At 51.6% G+C, this 19,056-nt stretch overlaps 1 protein-coding gene across 2 annotated transcripts in view; it reads right to left on the bottom strand.

The window, feature by feature from the left end:
- The window catches only part of OPCML (opioid binding protein/cell adhesion molecule like), a gene marked incomplete at both ends in the record, with an annotated part of 1,076,008 nt that extends 1,062,362 nt beyond the window's left edge, over positions 1-13,646 (bottom strand). Inside the window, one exon of one of the 2 annotated variants that reach the window (XM_082660307.1) lies at positions 13,397-13,646. In XM_082660307.1, the coding sequence (XP_082516433.1) occupies positions 13,397-13,646 (250 nt within the window). The remainder of the gene's footprint in view (positions 1-13,396) is intronic. The other variant, XM_082660309.1, reaches the window with a different exon arrangement.
- Between the last annotated feature and the right edge of the window lie 5,410 nt (positions 13,647-19,056).

Genomic DNA, 19,056 nt, shown 5'->3' with positions numbered 1-19,056 from the left:
AGAAAGAACGCACGGTGTGTGCTGCATCTCCAAACGGACTCAGGTCCTGTCGAGGGAGAAAGGAAGCACCTTTATCATCAGTCCAGAGAAGCCAGAAACCCAGGCGAGAATCTGGGGGACTTGTTATTAAAATGTCTCATTTACTCTGGGTCAGAGGAGGGTTTCCAAGGGCCAGGGCTAGGAGAGTCCAAAATAGCAAGTTCTTCCTGGAACTGACAATTGCGCAGCTCTCCCAGGCCTGCCCGTGAGTCCTGGCTCAGCTTTGCAGAGCGGGTTGGGTTGTGCGACATCGAACTGGGAAGGGCTGGACTGGGGAGCAGAGCCTCGGCTTGCAGGCCTGCTTTGGGCCCAGCACAATGTCAGCCTGGATCCCCCAGAACCAGACGTCAGGTAGGACGAAGTGTCAAGACATGGGCCAGGGAAGCACCTGGGAGAGAAGATGGGGACAGAGCTGGAGACCCAGGCCCTCTGACCTGGGGAGTGTGAGAGCGAGGCCGCAGGAAGGCTGAGTGGATGTGGGGACGCAGTGTCCTCCTAAGGGGAGTGTGGCCAGGCCCCTGGGGAGCCTCAGGCCAAAGTCGACCATCAAGGAAGCCATGTCTCTCAAGAACGGCCACAACCCAGCACCTCTGCTTGGCTTGGTCGTTGGCCAAGAGCAGCCGTGAGAAGCGTGGCTGCAAAGCCAACACACCTGTGGGCTTCAGAGAGCAGAGGCAGGGGCTGAAGACCCGAGAGCCCCATCCTGGGGGCTGCCACCAAAGCTGGGACAACGCACAGGAAAATGCACCCAGTGCCGCCAAGTTTCCTACTTTACTCCTTCCTGTGCATCTCTCTTTCTGTGGTCTCCTAACACCCATGCGAAAAATTCCAACCCTCCCTTGGCTGGACTTTCCCCCAGGGGGATGTCTCTGCAGCAGGTGGTCCGTGGAGAAGAGCTGGGACAGAGGGAGAAGAGGGCAAGAACTCGGGTGAGGAACCACATGCAGTTGGAACGGAAGGTCCCCCTGTTTAGCTTTTTCTCTCCCAAAGACTGTTTTGCATTTACTTCCCTTCAATGGTCTTTTTTGATAAACAAGAGAACATCTGTAATACTGGTCTGTATCCACTGACATGTTACTCATTTTTACCACAAAGACAGAATTGTTGAAGGACATGACAGCTGCTCCAAGATGGGGTCTGCCATAGCAACTGTGTTGTACCAGCACCCAGAGTGATTTGTGGCCAAGGACACATCCCATGCTAAGTCCCAGAGAGAAGCAGCCAGAGCAGAGCCATTAGAAGCCTTCTGCCAACCATGATGCGACATTTCTGTCTTGACTCCAGTCCCATGAGCCGGTGCCCTAGCCCCTGAGTGGTGCTGGTCTCCAGGGATGCTTTGAGTGTTACATGGAATGAAGGGAAGGAGTACCAGCATTCCTATTGTTATTTATTTATTTTTATCTTAGCCTTTTGGTCACCACATATGTGTAGCAACATAGATTATTTCTGCTTAAAAAAATACATTGTGTGTATAGGCTCTAAAACAAAGAAGTTTGGAGACCACTGGTCATAGAGTAGGTCTTCATTTTTGTAAATAGTACAAAGTGATGGTATGAAACAGGTGAGAGTGGAACTACTCTGCTTGATCTGAGACAGCTGGGGTCCGGGAGTGGGGCACAGACTGCACCCACTCAAATGCAACCAAGCCTGTGGGGCTCTGGGCTAAAGGTCCCCAGGGGGAGGGGCAGGAGCAGGGACAGGCAGTCGCTGTACCTACCAGGATGCCCTGTGCTCACGCCTGGGGCCCCTGGTGTTTCTCGGTTGCTGGGCTCGCCCTCTGGGGCCTTGGGCAGGGCTCTGCCCACAGAGGATTCTGCCCCAGAGGGTGATAGGCACAGAAAGCGTCTGCACACCACCTCAGCACTGGGCAGGGGCTCTGCTCTGAGGAGGGGGCGTCCCCGGGGCTGAGACCCCGACTCCCCTGCCCACGTGCTGGGTGGGCCCATCCTCTGCCCAGTCTCCTCCCTATGCCCCCATCGCCCAGTGGCCTGCTGCTTGGCCTTCACCCTTCCCTGTCTTTGGCCTCCAGCCAACCCCAGCTCCGCTTTGTCCCTGACTTTCCCTCCAGCCCTAACCTTTGCTCTCTCGGCCTTCACGCTGACCCTGTCTCCTCCACCACGTTCAGTGCGATGCAGAAGAGGGGCCTTCGGAAATCTCAAGAGAATATGAAGATATTTCTTATGTACCCAGTTCCTGGGTCCAAACACAGGAGCGAGAGATCTGCTGATGGTAACCAGGCCCTTAGCCGATACCTAGGAACCCTAACAGAAGACAAGTCAAACTAACGGAAGAACTTTCTCTTTACTGAAAACCTACCACAGTCACTGCCTTCCCAGATGTCACATCACAAAGCAGCGGAACAAAGAAACTGTCATGAAGAATTGAAAAGAAAGAGGGATGGAGAATATAGGATGCTTTCACGGGGGAAAAACAGTCTACAGTGTACTGTGGTTCCCCCCCACCATCCTTCTGAACGCTCTTCCACCACTTCCGCTCTTCAACTGCAGCATAAAATCTGATTTTGGAAACTAAAATCTGATGAAATACCAGTGTTCTAGTTCCAAGCTAGAGCACCCCTCCCCCGCCCTGATCCCAGACTAGAGGAGACTCAGGACATGGTGAAGGTACAAGCAGGCTCCACTCTCCCACGGGGACCCGGCCTCCAGGGGGGCCCGCAGGCTGAGCTACTCAGAAGGCAGCCGGGGACATGGACAGAAAGACTCTCACCTCTCACTGTGGGCGGTGTGCTTGGTGTGTGGGGCCCTTCTTGGATCCCTGGGCCCGCTCGGCATCTCCACTCAGGCTGGGTCTTTCTGAGGCGTCTGAGAAGCTGAGCAGGTGGGGTTAGGGAGGACACGAGACAGGACTGTGACCTTGGACCTCACCTCCTTTCACCAGCCAAGCACACAGCTGCGTCCCTGGCTCTCATGCTGGACTCGGCCCAGTACAGGCACAGGGTCTGTGGTCCCCTGGGCCTGAACAGAGGGACTTGGGTCACTAGGGCCTCGCAGCTGAGCCCGCGGCGGGAGGAACTGGTCGGTCCCCTGCAGCATGTGTCAGGGGAGCGAGCAGGCCCCCTCCCACTAAGGTGCCTCTCAGCCCCGCACTGCTCCCTGAAAGTCTACTTGCAGGGGTGGCAGCGAGCTCAGCAGACAGGCACACGGGGCAGCCCGTTTCTCAGGGCTGCAGAGCACTTTCCACCCGAACTTCACTCTTCTCAGCCCCATCTGGGTTTCTCTCATCTCAACCCAAAAAACAGAGACCCACGGGACCAGAGCAGCTCAGCTGGGGAAAAACAAACCACTTCCAGTACTTTCCACAGAAAAAGGAGAAGAAGCAAAGCAAACAGGGCTCCAAGCCTAGGGGCGTGAACACAGGAGTGGGCGGAAAGGGGCCTCCTCCTCCTGAACCACCATCACGGGCACTCGGGCATGTGCTCCAAGGCCTGTGGCGTGAACACAGGAGTGGGCGGAAAGGGGCCTCCTCCTCCTGAACCACCATCACGGGCACTCGGGCATGTGCTCCACGGCCTGTGGCAGCCAGAGCAGGACAGGGTCAGCAGTGAGGGGGCCGACGCAGGAGGAGAAGCAGGAAAGGCCCAGACACACGCCAACCCGAGGGACGCGCTGAGACCCAGGCCTGCCGCCTGGAGCCGCCGAGCCCCGCACGCCTGCCTGCATCCCTTACGAAGTTCCCAGCCGCCCCAGGACGTAGGTAAACGAGTTATTTCCTCCTATTTGGTAGACAGGATGAAGAGTCTCGGAGAGGTCCAACTGTTTGCCCAGGGCCGCCCAGTTCACAAGTGCAGAGGCAAAGGCAGAGGCCGGGTCCCGCTTCCACACTCTCCCACAGGGGATGGCAGAAGGGCTCGGCATCCACCATAAAAATAAACCATATTTTATTTAAGTACAGTTGATGTATAATATTATACAATTACAGGTGTACCATATACTGATTCACAATTCGTAAAGGTTATACTCCATTTATAGTTATTATAAAATATTGGCTCTATTCCCCGTGTTGTACAATATATCCTTGTACCTCATTTTATACCTAACAGTAAAAATAAATAAATGAAAGAAGAAAGAAAACAGTTGTCCGGGTCATAATAAAGAAGTGGTCCAATCTTCACGGACACTGTTGGGGGCAGTTGTAAGGCAGTGCCCTTTTACTCCCAAAAATCTCACCCTAAACAAAAGGAGGGGAGGGCCCATCAGGAAAAGATGCAGAATCCTCAGAGTGGTTTTCCCCATCCCTTCCCATCTGGGCTTCACCCAAAGAGGCATCCACCCCAGTGCCAAGTAAGACTGGGCACTGTCGTCTCCGTGGGATGAAGCCAGGGGGACTCCCAAGGCAACTCCCGCTTCCCTTGGAGGCTGACGGGCTATTTCCATCTCCACACTCTCTCTTCCAGCATTCTTCTCCCTTCAAGGAGCTGGGGCTCCCTTGGCACTGGGCTCTTTGGAAGAAGCAGGTTGGCTCATTCAGAGAAGCAAAGGCTTCCTCAGGCCTGTCTTCCTAGCAGGGAAATGCCCATAGGAGCCTGGCCCAAGCACAGTCACCAGTGCATTCCTGTCTGCTCTGAATCTGAAGCCCCGCTTCCTGTTCTGCACTGTCCACGGCTCTTCTGAGCTGATCTCTCAATCGTGCCCAGGCCCGCATGGTCCACCGTGAGGGCAGAGCAGGGAAGGGGGAGGACGGGCGTTCACCCACTATCACACGGAGCAGCGACGATGTACGGGGAGGTGCTGTGTACACCGTCAGTTACCGTTTCACCATGAATTGTTAATGTCACATTTATGGTATTTTCGGTGTGTATTTTCTCTTGGGTTTGATAGTCTGGTGATGATAAAAGCAGGTGCCTTTTGCAGTGGGTAGACCACACAGGACAGGTTGACACGTACCTGGAATTTGATATTGTACCACCCTGGGCATCTCCTTCTGCATATCAAGGATCAATTGATTTCTAGAAGTCTCCCAGTTCATTTACAAAGCTCATTCAAAGTATGAGGATGCCTCTGAGGAGGACAGGCTTCTCTCTTGTTTCTGACCTGTCACCTTAATCCTTGGGTACCGGATACCGGGGAGTCACCCTGTTCCACACGCTCCTTGTGCACCAAGATGAGAGAGCTTCGGGGAAACAGAGCAGCTGAGGTTACAAGTCTATTTTCCAACAGGGGATCCGACAGGGAGGCAAAGCTCAGCTCAGCCCCGCGTACGCTGAAATGACACCAGCTGGGCTATGAACACAGGTTATTGAAGCTCCGTGTCGACATGTTGGTCGGGTCCCTGCTGACTATGTGACATTAGCTAAGAAGCTGGACTCCCTATGCCTCAGTCTTCTCATCTGTAGAATGAAAGGAAGGGATAGATGATCTCCAGCATCCCTTTCAGTCCTGAGGGCTCTACTTTTCTACATAAATTAATATGACTCACCCAGGTGGTGGTGGTTACAGGGAGGTCATGCATGCTCTTGTGACATCACAATAATATTTGTGAAAACTTTGCATCTTGGTGCCCTTACATCAATCTAGAGTCCAATCAAAGCTTCTCTAAAATGCCTGGTTTCTTTTAGGAGCAAATAACCCTGGGCAAGATCCAGCAGGTAACACAGCTAGAGCTCTCTGCAATCTCTTTGACAGATTGGGAAATGAATGATGCAATTTTAAGCTCCTATATTGGACCCCGAGAGGACACCAGTGAAGGGACTGAGATTATGAGACTTCAAGGAATGATGGAATTTCCAAAACAGCTTATTTCTGGTTCTGGGCAAAATTTCACCTGAGCTGAACGAATGGTTTGTAAGCAGGACATGGAGGACAGATCCTCTTCTCTATGTTCCCAAAGGCACTGCTGGTGCTCACGGTGGGTTTCCTTTAGATTCAGATTCTTCAGACACATCTGGGGCACCTCTGACTTTCCTGCAGCGGCTCCACGTCACCTGTGTCTCTCCAATCCAACACCACCAGCAGTCTCCCACCTGAGCTACTCTGGGGGCCTCATCCCTTCCGAGTTTGCTCACCTCTAATTCATTCTTCAAAATGCACAAGAACAAGATTCAATTATGTATCTTAGGTGCATCGTATCACTGGGGTTCCGTCACTTCTAGAATAAACACCAAAATGACGAACGTGAGCGTCCAGGGCTGCTGGCCTCATCGTGTAGCACACACCTTTCCTCTACGCTCCAGCCAAGCAGGAGAACGTCCCCTGGTCCTTTCTGCTCCGGGGCCTCTGCACGTCCTCTTCACTCTGCCTCTTCCCGGGGTTTGGATAAATTCTGCTCTTCATCCTTCAGACCTCAGCTCAACGGTCACTTTCTCGGGCAAGTGATCTTACCTCCCTGGCAAGTCAAGCCCTTCCTATGGGCGGCACAGACCTCTCCTCGCATAGATTTGTATCAGCTCTGACTTCCCTCCACAGGGACACATGTTTGAGGCACTCAGTCTCTCCCGCGAGGTTGTGAGCCTCTTTTCTTTTTTTAGAATGATTCTCTCTTTTTTTTTTTTTTTTGATGTGGACCATTTTTTTAAAGTCTTTATTGAATTTGTTACAATATTGCTTCTGTTTTATGCTTTGGGTTTTTTTTGGCCACAAGGTATGCAGGATCTTAGCTCCCCGACCAGGGGTCAAACCCGCACCCCCTGCATTGGAAGGTGAAGTCTTAACCACTGGACCGCCAGGGAGGTCCCGAGGCTATGAACCTCCTGCAAGCAGGGACCAGAGACTTTTGTTCAGGCACTGCATTCCCAGTGCCCAGAACAGTGCCTGTCACATAGTAATCACTCAATAAACATGTCAGACAAGTGAATCTGCCTGCTACCTGTGGCATCGTCGTCAGAGAGGAGCAAGGCAAGACCCCTGCTGCTCAGAAGCCCACAGCCACGAACAAGCACGTCTGAAATCGGCTCAGCTATAAGAAGTGACTCGGTATAAGACACGAGAAGCCCTGTTTCCATTTCCTCGGATTTACTGAGCCCTTCTGACCTCGTCCATAGGAACATGAACCCGTGTGTGTGTCACTTGCTCAAGCACGACTCACCCTATGCTATCAGTGTCCTCTTGTGGTCACAATCCCTCCTCGTATTGCTATAGCGTGTACTTGTTGGCACGGCAGGCATGACTCTAGATTTCTAATAACCGGGCCGCTTCATCAGTACCCGGAGTTGCTTAAACCTGTGAGTGATTTTGTTTCTTATGCAGCCGCTGGCCCACATCGGGGCCCACGTCTGCGTTTACGGAGAGTCTCTCACTCTCAGGCGTGTCTGTGGCGACACGCGACAGGAAATCCAAAAGCACCATCTCCAGCTCTGGGCCGCCGTGTGCGTATCTGGTTGGGAGCTCGGGGCTGGTGTTTATTGACAGGCGTGAACACTGGCATGAGCAGTCTCTACCGCATCCTTCAAACATTTCCACCTCCCATTAGCAAAGCCTGTCCGCCCTCACTCTGCAGATGGGGAAGCCGATGGGCAGGCCAGCCCAGGGGCCCAGATGCCTGAGGATTCAATGGCTGGAACAGAACGACAGAACAGAGGAGCTGACCCTTAGTACTCGTGTGAGCTTGGCTGGCCACCCGTGCATGTGTCCATCCATTCATCTGCTCACTCATTCACTCCACAAATGCTCTGTGAGCACGTGTTCTATGTCCGTCACCGTGCTGGGCACCAAGGTCATGTGGGAGGACAAAACGGATGTGTTCCCTACCTTGAGGGACCACAGTCCAGGGGGGAAAGCGAGGCATAACACAGAGAATCACTGTAAAATATATGGGCCCACAGTGTTAGGCGGGAGGAACCTGGCATCCTGGACTTGGCAGTAACGAAGGAAACGAGCATCGAGAATGCTCTCCTGGGAAAGAGGAACTTAAGCTGAGCCCTGAAGGATGGAAAGGATATTTATCCAGAAACATGAAAGGAGGATCAGAGTTTTCCAAGCTCAGGTGGCCTCACAGGGGAAGCCCTTGAGGAAGGAGAGCGCACGGTGTGTTTGAGGGACTGATTCCCGAGCGATATGGAGCACGGGCCAGGCTGTGGCCCGGGGACTGGGTTGAGAGCTTTGGACTCTATTCCAGAGGCAACCCGAAGTCTGCATAGGGTTTTAAGCAAAGGAAAGACAAGCTCAGCTCTGCCTAGCTCATGATCTCTTTGAGAAGCAAGTGAGACCGAAGGTAACTCTCCCAGGTAGGCCACAAAGCGTGACACTTTCATCATGCTTCGTACAGCCACTAAGCAACTCCCAGGAGTGGTGAAACAGCATTTGTAAGTTCCCTACGGATAAATGTTCACGAATGACCACTCAGGCTGTTTCAGAGAGTCTGTACCTTGAGATGTGGAATATGCTGGTTCTCCGGAGTTGGGTGTCAGCATGCCACCTGCCTGTCGCTTACCCTTTCCTGGGAACATGCGAGCAGCCACTCCAATCAGTGGCCTGTGTCCCCGTGCACGGATCCGTCTGGGCCTTTGGGGGGTGTCTCTGCACAGCATCTCCGCTCATTAAAGGAAAGAGCCTGCATCATAATGATAATGCCTTGCACTTACCCAGCGCATTGCCCAGGAGTGTCTCAAAGCCTTTGGCAAACATTTAATTTAGTTAGTCTAGTGACTGCAGGCGAGTCCCCAGCCTCTCAGCACCATGGGGTCTAGGCAGACAGACAGAGGTGCTGAGAAAGGAATGCAAGGCCGGCCTCGCCCAGGCTCCGGGGCCAAAATGTGGCAGGAGGATGAACAGGGTCTCTGCATCGCTGGGGCAGTGCTCCATGCGCACGGCCATGGCTGACTGCGGTACAGGCAGCATGTAGGTCTGCTGCCACAGCGCCAACAAGGAGAGCACCCAGGCTTGTGGCTACAGCAGGGAGCTCTGCAAGGGCAGAGACGTAAGTTCAGAGGAAGAGGCTACTTTCCTGAAGGGGCTGTGGATGTGACTGTGAGGGTGGCTAAGCTCTGACTTGGAGGCATCCGTGTGTGTGTGTGTGTGTGTGTGTGTGTGTGTGTGTGTGTGTGGACACGAGTGGAGGACAGTGAGGGGGGTATGTGTATTCTCACACCTACAGGAAGGGAATAGCAAGCACATTTGTCTTCAAGTTCATCTCTGGTTACAGGGTTTATTCCTGCCCATTCTCAGAATTACCTTCAGTCCCGCCACGGGCCCCACAAGCACCTCCATCTCAGGGTGTAGACTTGAGTGGTAGAAATCTAGCAGATGGAACTATATCCTTGCCCCCCGTGTTAGTGCCTCCCCACTTAAGGGAAGGCAGAGGCAGCCAAGGCCTCCTGGGTTGAGAAGCAAAGTCTTAGTTTTCCATCAAGAGCATGAAACGGCTCAAGGGGCAGATGTCGCGGGGCCCGGAGCTCGGCACCTTTAGCGGGGTCAAAAGGATTGGCAGAGGAGAGAGGTGCCGTCCCAAGGCGATGCCAGCCTGTCTCCTTCCTCTGATCGCCCGCCCGGCCCCCGTGTCTGGAAGGTGCCACCCAGCATCTGGAGGTGCGAACAGCCACCCCTGCAGACAGCCGGGCTTGTTGGCAGCTACTGGCCCTCTGTGGGCTGATGCCTGAGATCAGCAACAGGAACAGCCAGGCTGGGCCATCCGTGTCTCCTCTCCCCCAGCCCAGGCAGCAGCCTAGGGGCCCCCACCCAGTAAGCCTGGGACAGGACAGCCACAGCCGAGGCCGCAGGTGACAGCGCCCCTGGAGCACCGACTGTCCGAAGCTGATGCACAAGCCCATGTGCAGAGCACCCGAAAATACCACAGAGCAACATCGGGACCAAAGGGGCCGTGTGTGTCTGCTGCCCTAGTTTTCCACGCAGAGAAACCAAGGCCCAGGGAGCTCAAAGTCCATGGGCCTATGGCATCAGGGTCCAAGGGCAGGAACACACTGAATCACTCCCTGTTTTATGGACCTCTGTTCTTGAGGCAGGAGAGTACTTACTCACTGTACTATGTCTAATCAGAACCTGTATAAAGTCTTGTTGGATAAATGAAGGGGGAGATTGGACCGTTAGTTCCCAGTGCCCAGAACAGTATGGTCAGCCTTGCCTTCAGCCTGCTCCACCAGAAGGAATGCCCGCCCCCATCCTGTGCGACACCCCCCTGTTTCTGCCCTATGACTAGGAGACCAGGTTGGGTTTTTTACACTCACCTTGTTGTCATCTAACCTATGCTTTTGGCTACTCCACACAGGTGGAGATAAGCAGCCTATGCTGCTGGAATCCCTTCTACAGATTGATAGACTGAGGCCCAGAGGACACTCTGAGATGACTAAACCAACCTGAGGAGAAGGGGATAAACAGGAGGTAATGACTGCAACGTGGGAACAGAAGCCCTCCAGATCAGAGAGCCAATCCTCCCATCAGCGAGCTGGGCCCCCAGCTGGCGTGACTCTATGCTCTGCTTCAGAAACTGAGCCTTGGCCATAAAGACAGCAGCCCCCGTGCCCACCTCCATGCTGCCCTGCCATGTCTCAGGCTAGAAGGAAAAGGGCAGGCACAGATGGGTTTGGACTCAAATGCTGCAGGCCGTGGACAGGTTCTCAAGTACACACGAAGTGGGCTGATAGGGACCGGAGGTGTTTGTTAGCAACACATGTCTGAGGTGGGGTAGGGGTTCTGCATTTTAATCTACAACCCCAGCACTCTTCACCTCCTGCTTCTGCAGGCTTGCTTCCCATCCCACTCCTCCCTCACAAAGTCCCCAGACCCACGGTCAGAAAGGCTCCCTGCACAGGCCCATCTCTCCTCCTGCCCGGGACCACAAAAGCCCCCCGACTCTCGGCGCTCAGGGTCTCAGGAACATCTCAAGCCTGGAGTGACAATTAAATTGTCAACAGAGACCTCTCCCCGTCTCGGGTGTGGGCTCATTATGGTTTCCACTTGTTACTGTCTTTGCTGTCCTAGAGATTCTGCCTAGAAAAGCAATTCATGGCCATCGGTCTCCCCCCTGGAAGGCACCAGGCGACAACAACATTAGCCTTAAAATTATTCTGGGATGGAAACGTGTTTCACTGAGAAATAGGCTGCAGAGTGAAATGGCATGGAGGCCCAACCAGGTCAAGGTTACGTGATTGCATTAGCCTCTGTCTTTAGAAGCAGGAAAAGTAAATGGCTAACGAGCTGGTATTAACCCTGATGGGAGGAAAAGCATCACTAGCAACAAAGGGGAAAAGTCTATAAACACATAATAAAGGAAGTAAAAGAGGCGAGGAAGAAGTCACAAGTAAGCCATTCGCTTGTCAGAACTTTAGGACACAGCCTGGTCCCGTTTCCCGCAGGGACCCTCCCGAGGTGATGCTTTCCTTTCCTCCGGGTACCTCCAAAGCCAACTTTCCTCCTCCGGCTGAGATGCTCAGGCCAGCTTCCAGCACAATTAGCAGGAAAGAGCAGCCCTCCAGCAGAAATGCCTTCCCTCTGCCGAGCTCATCCTGGTGAGGCCAAGGGGCTGGGGGCTGGGGGAGGCCATGCCCTGGAGCAGAGCCCGCTTCAGGTGGGGGTGCTTCCCCACCAGGGGAGATGAGCCTGGGAGCTCTACAGGGAAGCATCCCCGGGCTCCAGCTCTCTTCAGGGTGCACCGCAATGCAGCTCCAGCTCCTGGGGCTCGCTCCCTCCCCCCTTCGGAAGTGCAATGTTCTGATTCCACGAGAGGAGCCCAAACCCACCACCAGCATCCCAAGGGGTTGAGTGCTGCTGTTCTGCCAGCTGTGCCTCAGCTCAGCGGGAGGACGGGGGCTGGGGGCCCAGAGCTGTCACCCAGGCCAGGGCTCACACCCATGGGAAACTTTGGACCCTCACTCAGACCCAGAGCGCCCACCTGGCTCCCTCTACCAGGCTGGAGCAGGTACTGAGCGCCCTGCAGGCCTTCCCCTCTGAGCTGGTCCTGCTGAAATCCCCTCCCAGGCTTGGATTTGGAAGAAGAGCAACACTCCCCACCCACTCTAACTTCTCAGCCTACAGCAGACAGCCTGGAACGTGCTTACGCAGCGCCCATGTCTGCTAGGAAAAGTGCAATTTTAACACAGCATTACAACACGTTCAACGATGGATGTACTCCTTTTTTTTTTTTCAGTCCATCCTCTTCTTCCTTCTTCCCAATAAACTTTTCATTTTTCTGATTTCACTTTGGTAGCTTAGAAATACTTTGGGCTTTATGTTCTTAAAAACAAAAACCAAGTAATTCTGAATATAAAAATGTAAAATTGTGTGTTTTACCCATACAGGATATGTAAGGCTTAAGAATCTTATTATTTATGTCTGTGTATATATGCACAGGATTTTAGGTTTAAGCTCATGTTTAACCAAATGCATGTGTCTCAATTTGGGGGAAAAAAAAGGAAAATTCTCACTGGGCTGGGGTTTAGGGTAGAAACCCCACAGACCCCTGTATGCTGCCTAAACCCTTGGAAGCATAACCCCGTCCCTTCAGCATTGTTTGAAGGATGCCTGCAGGCATTCAGCTGTCTGCTTGCGAAGACACGCATGCAATTATCAAACCTATTACAACGTGTTGGGTTTTGCAACACTTCCACTAAGCCCATTCTGGCAGGATTGCAGCATCTTACCTGTGTCACTGCAAACAAGTAACTGCTGCGATAGGTGGACCACGTTTAAATGGCTCGGTAAGGTAGGGAAGGCGCTGAGGAGGACCAGGTAAACCCAGATTCCCACCCTACCCCCGATGCAAACATTCCAAATTCTGTCAGGGACATTCACGTTTCAGATGCGGGGAGAAGGAAGGGGAAACGGGATTCTTAATTTCAAAGGCACAATCTGCCCATTTGGTGGAAAGATAAAGAAAGGATGGAGGTGGCAGGACTGTGTTAAGATGAGAAATGCAGGAGCAAAGGAGGAGGAAGGGGAGAGGAAGGGGCTGGAGAGAGAGTGAGGAGAGAGGGTGGTGAGGTGGGGGGGGAGGGAGGAGGGGAAGAGGGAGAGAGAGAAAGAGGGAGAGACAGAAAAAGAGATGCCGGCAGATGCAGAGAGGAATCAGGATGTCCCCTCTATCCTGCCGGTCCCAACAGAAGCGGCGAGAAGGATTTATCCCTGGGAGTTGAAGCCCCTCTTCTCCTACCCTTGGGACCACAACTGGTTAAAGCCAGCCAGCACCTTGCACAGCAACTGCAGTGCCTCACAGCAGGTGCACATCTCGAACCCAGCTCACCAGACCCACTGCCTGAAAGGAGAGCGAACCCCCAAACCCAAGCTGCAAGCACCCGTGTGTGCAGGAGCGACGAGCTAAGCAGTGTGTGCGCGTGGCGAGCCCACCTCTCCCCACACACGCAGCTCACACTCCCTCTTCCTCTCGGGCTCCCCTTCCCCTTCCCCTTCTGCTCCGAACCGCCCGGGGGGAGCCGAGAGCCCCTGTTGGGTACCTGGGATGAAGAGCAGGGCGGTTGTCACGGAGAACACAATCCAGCAGGCGGGGTGGTGCATCTTGAGGCTGCGGTGTCCCCGCGGCTGGGCCGGCTGCCGCTGCTGCCGCTGCCGCCTTCCTCTGTGCTGAATTCTGAGCAGGTTTAAATCCAATGTTTGCAAAGGGAGGGAGAGAGCAGAAGAGAGAGGGAGCAGGCAGGCAGCGTCTCGGGTTTTTTGCTGCACAGACACACAACTGGTGAACACCATGAGCACCAATCTGCGCGGGGCGCGGAGCAGACCTCCTCCAAGGCTCGCATTGGTTCCACTCTCCTGAGCGACACGCGGGCACTTTCCAGCTGGGAGGCTGGGCTCTGGGGAGCTTCGGTCTGCCCCATGCTCGCCCCCGCCCGGAGCACGCGTGTGCACTGGTCTCTGGGGGAGATGCCAGCATGCAGGGCTTCCTTCCGTGGGCACCGGAGCCCCTTCGTGGGCGGTGGGAGGGGCTGGGCCTGGCAGTGGGGACCTCACAGAGCAGGGCTCAGAGCAGGACAAGAAAGGCAGTGTGACCAAACCTTGTGCCAATTCCTCACCATCTTTCCTCCTCCTGGTCTCCAGGCTGGGAGGGCAGGAGCCGTGGCCCGTGGGGGGGTCATTCGGACGTTTAAATCAGACGCAATTCAGTTTGCCCAGCAGGAAGATGGGTGCGTTAGGGTTTTTTCCACCAAGGATGCAAAGAGAATTGGCCGAGTTCCCCACAATTAGAGCATCCTCAAGCTCTCCCTAGACTAGATGCCCTAGACGCCGGAACAACTGCTGTGACTGCAGCACAGGCGGGGTGCGTTCAGACTAGACGGCAAGGAGGCAGGAACCAGCTGAAGTCATGGGACATCTCCAAGGTGACAAGGTCACGGAAGGAACCTGTGGCTTTCCGTCTTCCATCCTGGCTTCTCCTGTTCACAGTCCAGTCGGCCCTTCCCGTGGAAGAGCAGCTCCCGTGGATGGTATTCTGGGTGTGCCGTGTGGCAGATTTCCTCCAGCTCCACGCCTGCTCTAAGGAAGGCCTGCAGCACCCACCCCCAGGCCCCCCAGCCCGCCATGGGCTGCGCCCTCTGCTTGCTGAGGAGGTGCCCCTCTGATGGATCCGCTCAGTGTTGAGGATCTGTGAAAAGAACAGCAGAGGGTATTACAGAAGGGGCTGGGCACACAGGGCGCAACTACTTCTGTCCCAGGGTGTCCTCCCAAGAGCCCACAGTGGCTTGGACTCCCCCCCCAGCTCAGTGTGTGCGCAGCTCACCACAGGGGCAGGTGAGTGACCGACCCTATGGGAGACAGTATTCCCTCCCCTTCACCACGATCGCTGATGTTTTCCCAAGTGCCTGCATGGGCACGTATTCACAGTTCCCATCTTAGCTCATCCTCACCGTAGTCCCACCGCATAGCAACACTACTGCTGGACTTTAGTAGGCTGAAACTCAAGTTCAGAGAGGTTCAGCAACTGGCTAAAGGCCACACAGTTAAGAAGGTCAGCATTCAAACCCAGAGCTGTCCTAAACCCAACACCTCACAGTTGCCATTAAGCAGCTATGCCTACCGCCAATTGCCAGTGGGTTATTTTGGTCTGAGTGCCTCCATTTCTACAAAACTAAGACTGTTCCCTTTTAAAGAAGTAAAACAATCAATACTTCCCTCCTTATTAACAAGTCTGAAAGGCTTTCTATACTATGGTGATAGTATCCTCACCTGGCACTTACAAAGTACTTAAAGTCCTTTTTCAAAGGCTGGGAATATAAAGAACGTATTTTGCTCTTGTCTGAAAAGGGTAAACAAGATATCTGCAGACACCATCGAAAAATTCACATATTTTTGACTCTACATAAAAGATACTAGGACATGTACATACTAAGTATTAAGGTCAGATTCTACAGAGCCAGTAGTTGCAAACATGTCATTCACAAGCAAATTCACGTGTGAATTCTTGAACAAAGCCAGAATCCTATTCATCAGAATTGTCACTGGTGGCTAGATCTGCAGGACAGAACTAGCTTGGGGTGGGTGCAGGATCAGGTGGGCCACTGAAATGAGATGGATGCCCCAGGGAGGGGAAACGGAACAGACAGGCCAAAACCCTTTGGGGAAAAATGGGGAGAGGACTTGGGGGAGTAGGTGGAAGGCACAGTGGAAAAGGCCTTGAATTCTAAACCAACAATATTTAGAAATTCCCTATTGCTGCTGGAAAAAAATAATTTCATTTTAAGCAGGGAGTGCTACAAACAAACGGGAAATAATTTATTTATTTTAATCTGTGTAGAGTGCACAGCATGGGTTGAGGCAGGAGTACTTGTTGGTGGGCCATCCCAGATTTGACGGACCTGGGACAAGGTCATAGCAGTGGAAGAGGAAAAGCAGGGGTCGGGGGGGAAAGGGCAGAATTAGTAGGGCTTGGTGACTGATAGCTTCATACAAATAACAGGCATCATTTCTGCACCCTCTGGGGACCACGGTTTTCTCAAATATCATATTTTATCCTTAGCCTTGTCTCCCAAGAGGTATAATTACACGTTTTTTGTGAGATAAGGAAACTGAGATTCGGAGCAGTTAGGTGATTTATCCAAGGTCACACAGCTAGTTAGTAACACAGTCAAAATTCAAACCCATGTTTTTCTATTTTTCAAAGTGAATGCCTCCCTAAAAAGAAATGATTAATGTCAAGCACTGTCACTTTTATCCACGAGCCAGGTCCTCTGTCTTTGGCCTACAGATCCCGTATTTATCTTCTCAACCAGCCAGTGTAGTAGGTACTACTAGCCACGTGGTACTCAAAGACTTTAAATGACTCCCCAGTGCTGCAGAGGGTGCATGCACGGAGACCCGGTTTGAGCCCAGGCCTGCCGTCCCCACCAGGGCTGTACCTCGGTGGAAGCATCCGTGGCTCCTGCACCCAAGCATGCACTCAACACGCTTCCCTGAGCCCCAAGGGTGAGCTGTGTCCCGATAGGCTCCGAGGGCACAGCCTCTGGCCCTTCTTGGGAAGGACACACACGCGACCCCTCGGTGAGCTGATAGGGGACAGGAATCAACCTTTTTCAGCCTCTTGGACCCGACACAATGCTGGGCGCTCCGTGTGTATTTTCTCTGATTCCCACCCATCCTTCACTGCTCTCCTCCCTCCACAGGTGCAGACGCATACCAGGGCAGAGAAAACCAATTGCCTTCTCCAAAGCTACGAAGCGGCAGTGAACCCAGGTCTTTCTTACTCCAAAGTTTATGTTCTTTCCCTATTTCCCATCAGTTATATTTGTGTTTTAAAAACATCCCATTTTGGGACTTCCCTGGTGGCGCAGTGGTTGGGAATCCACCTGACAATGCAGGGGACACGGGTTCGAGCCCTGGTCCGGGAAGATCCCACATGCTATGGAGCAACTAAGCCCGTGCGCCACAACTACTGAGCCTGTGCTCTAGAGCCCGCGAGCCACAACTACTGAAGCCCGCATGCCACAACTACTGAAGTCCACGCGCCAAGAGCCTGTGCTCTAAGACAGAAGAAGCCAACACAATGAGAAGCCCGCACACCGCAACAAAGAGCAGCCACAGCTCGCTGCAACTAGAGAAAGCCCGTGTGCGGCGACGAAGACCCAATGCAACCGAAAATAAAACTAATTATTTAAATTTTTAAAAAATCCTACGCTAAAAAAAAAAAATATTTACTACGCGGCTGCCAGCGTCGCACAGTATTTTTTTCATTTAAAAAACTTTAATCAAAATAATACATGACAATAAACAAGGATTTATTGTATAGCATAGGGAACTATATTCAATATCTTGTGATAAATTATAATGGAAAAGAATTTTTAAAAGAATATATATACATATATGTACGTATGTATAACCAAAGCACTGTGCTATATACACTCGAAACTAACACAACATTGTAAATCAACTGCACTTCAATACAAAAAATAATAATAATACATGACATACGTGTTTTTTCAAGTTACTAGGACTAAAAGCTCATGATTAAAAACTGCATTCCGAATGCCATTCCTCAGAAGCAACCTTTTTCATCTCTTTTAGTTGTTTTGTCTGGTATTTGCTTCCTTATTTCTTTTTAAAGATGTGCTTATTCTGATATTTCTTGATTTAACAATTTTAACAATTATCCAGCGACTTCCTACTACAGAAGGTGAAGATTCAGCCCTGATCACCACCCCCACCCTGCTCCTCCCTCCACCAACCCAGTATACATGTCATGATTTTCAACTATATCAATTGTTAGCATTGATATTGTTATGATTATTTGTCTTTCCAGTACAACATTTTGCTTTCCCCAGAAATATTTGCCTTTTTGTTTCATTTCTTTAGTTTTCTATGGACCTATTGTTGAATCTCCCCAAACTCCCTGCAGAATTCTAAAATTTGTCTAGTAATTTACAGGCACTACGTTTTAAAGGCATTCCTTCTGCCCCTTCTGTTCCCTGGTCCTCTGCTGTCATCTGGGACTTCCCTCTCCTAAGAGTTCACAGAACCCCGTGTCTCTCTCCTGTTGTCTGGATCTAGGTTTTCTTCCACTTGGTGTTCCTCCTTGTTTTAATATAACAAATCTCTTAACAGTCTGCTGGGAAAGCATACATAGGTGGTCATTCGGGCAGGGATCTTGTTTATTTGAAAATGGCTTTATTCTAATCTCACTCAACTTATATATAGTTAATTCAGCTGCAAATAGAATTCTAGGTTTAAAATCAATATCGTCTCCAAATGCTACAAAGCCATTTCTCTGTTTTCTTCTAAGCTTAAGCATAATTGCTGAAAAGTCTGATGAATGTCAATTTGTATTTTTTGTATGTGAAATGGCTCTATTTTCTCTCAGTAAACACTGAGGGTGTTCTCTTTACCCATGGCTGCCCGAAATTTCACAAAGATGTTTCCTAATGTGGGTCTCTTTTCTTTAATTGTGTCAGGCACTCAATATACTATTTCAATATAGAAAATTCATGTTCTGCAATTCTGGGATTTTTAAAATTTTTCTGTATTGTGCCTTTGAAATTTTTCTCTCCTCTATATTATTCATTCTTTGTGGAATTCTTATTAAATGGATGTTAATCTTCTGGATTAGTTCCCTAATTTTCTTATATTTTCTCTTTTCATTTATCAAGATGTCCTTGGTTTTAACTTCCAGTACTCCTACTGCTTTTTTTAAAACTTCTATTACAAATTATTAGTTTCCCTCTGTCTTCTTGTGGTCTGATTTTTTATAGCGCCTGATCGTGTTCTCTGGGTACCGTGTCTTCTCGCATCTCTCTGAAGATGTCAATCATAGCTTCCGAAGTTCCCCTGTGGGGCAGCTCAGGCTCCATTTCCTCAGAGTCCTTTTATTCTGCTCATTTGTTGTCATCTTTGTCTTTCCTGCAGGAAAGCCTCCTCAACTGTCTGGTGATCTTTGGCCTTCCTTTCGTATTTAAGAGCAAAGCAGTAAAAGCCTGACTGGAATCTCTGTGTTCATCAATGGAGTTTATCTACCTGTGGACCCTTTAAAGATGGCGAGGCTGGGAACTGGCCTTGGGACCACTTCCCCAAGTGTTAGTCATGGGGCTATTTTTGTCTCGAGCTGGAGGCGTTCCCCATTCTCCTGCCAGAGGGTAAAGTCCTGGCTTCCCGCGTCCTGAGGAAGGCCGGGGTATTC

The sequence above is a fragment of the Grampus griseus genome, assembly GCF_964374135.1.
Source record: "Grampus griseus genome assembly, chromosome: 8".
Taxonomy (NCBI): domain Eukaryota; kingdom Metazoa; phylum Chordata; class Mammalia; order Artiodactyla; family Delphinidae; genus Grampus; species Grampus griseus.
Note: the sequence above shows the minus strand (reverse complement) of the source record. Positions and strands in the feature narration are given on the sequence as shown.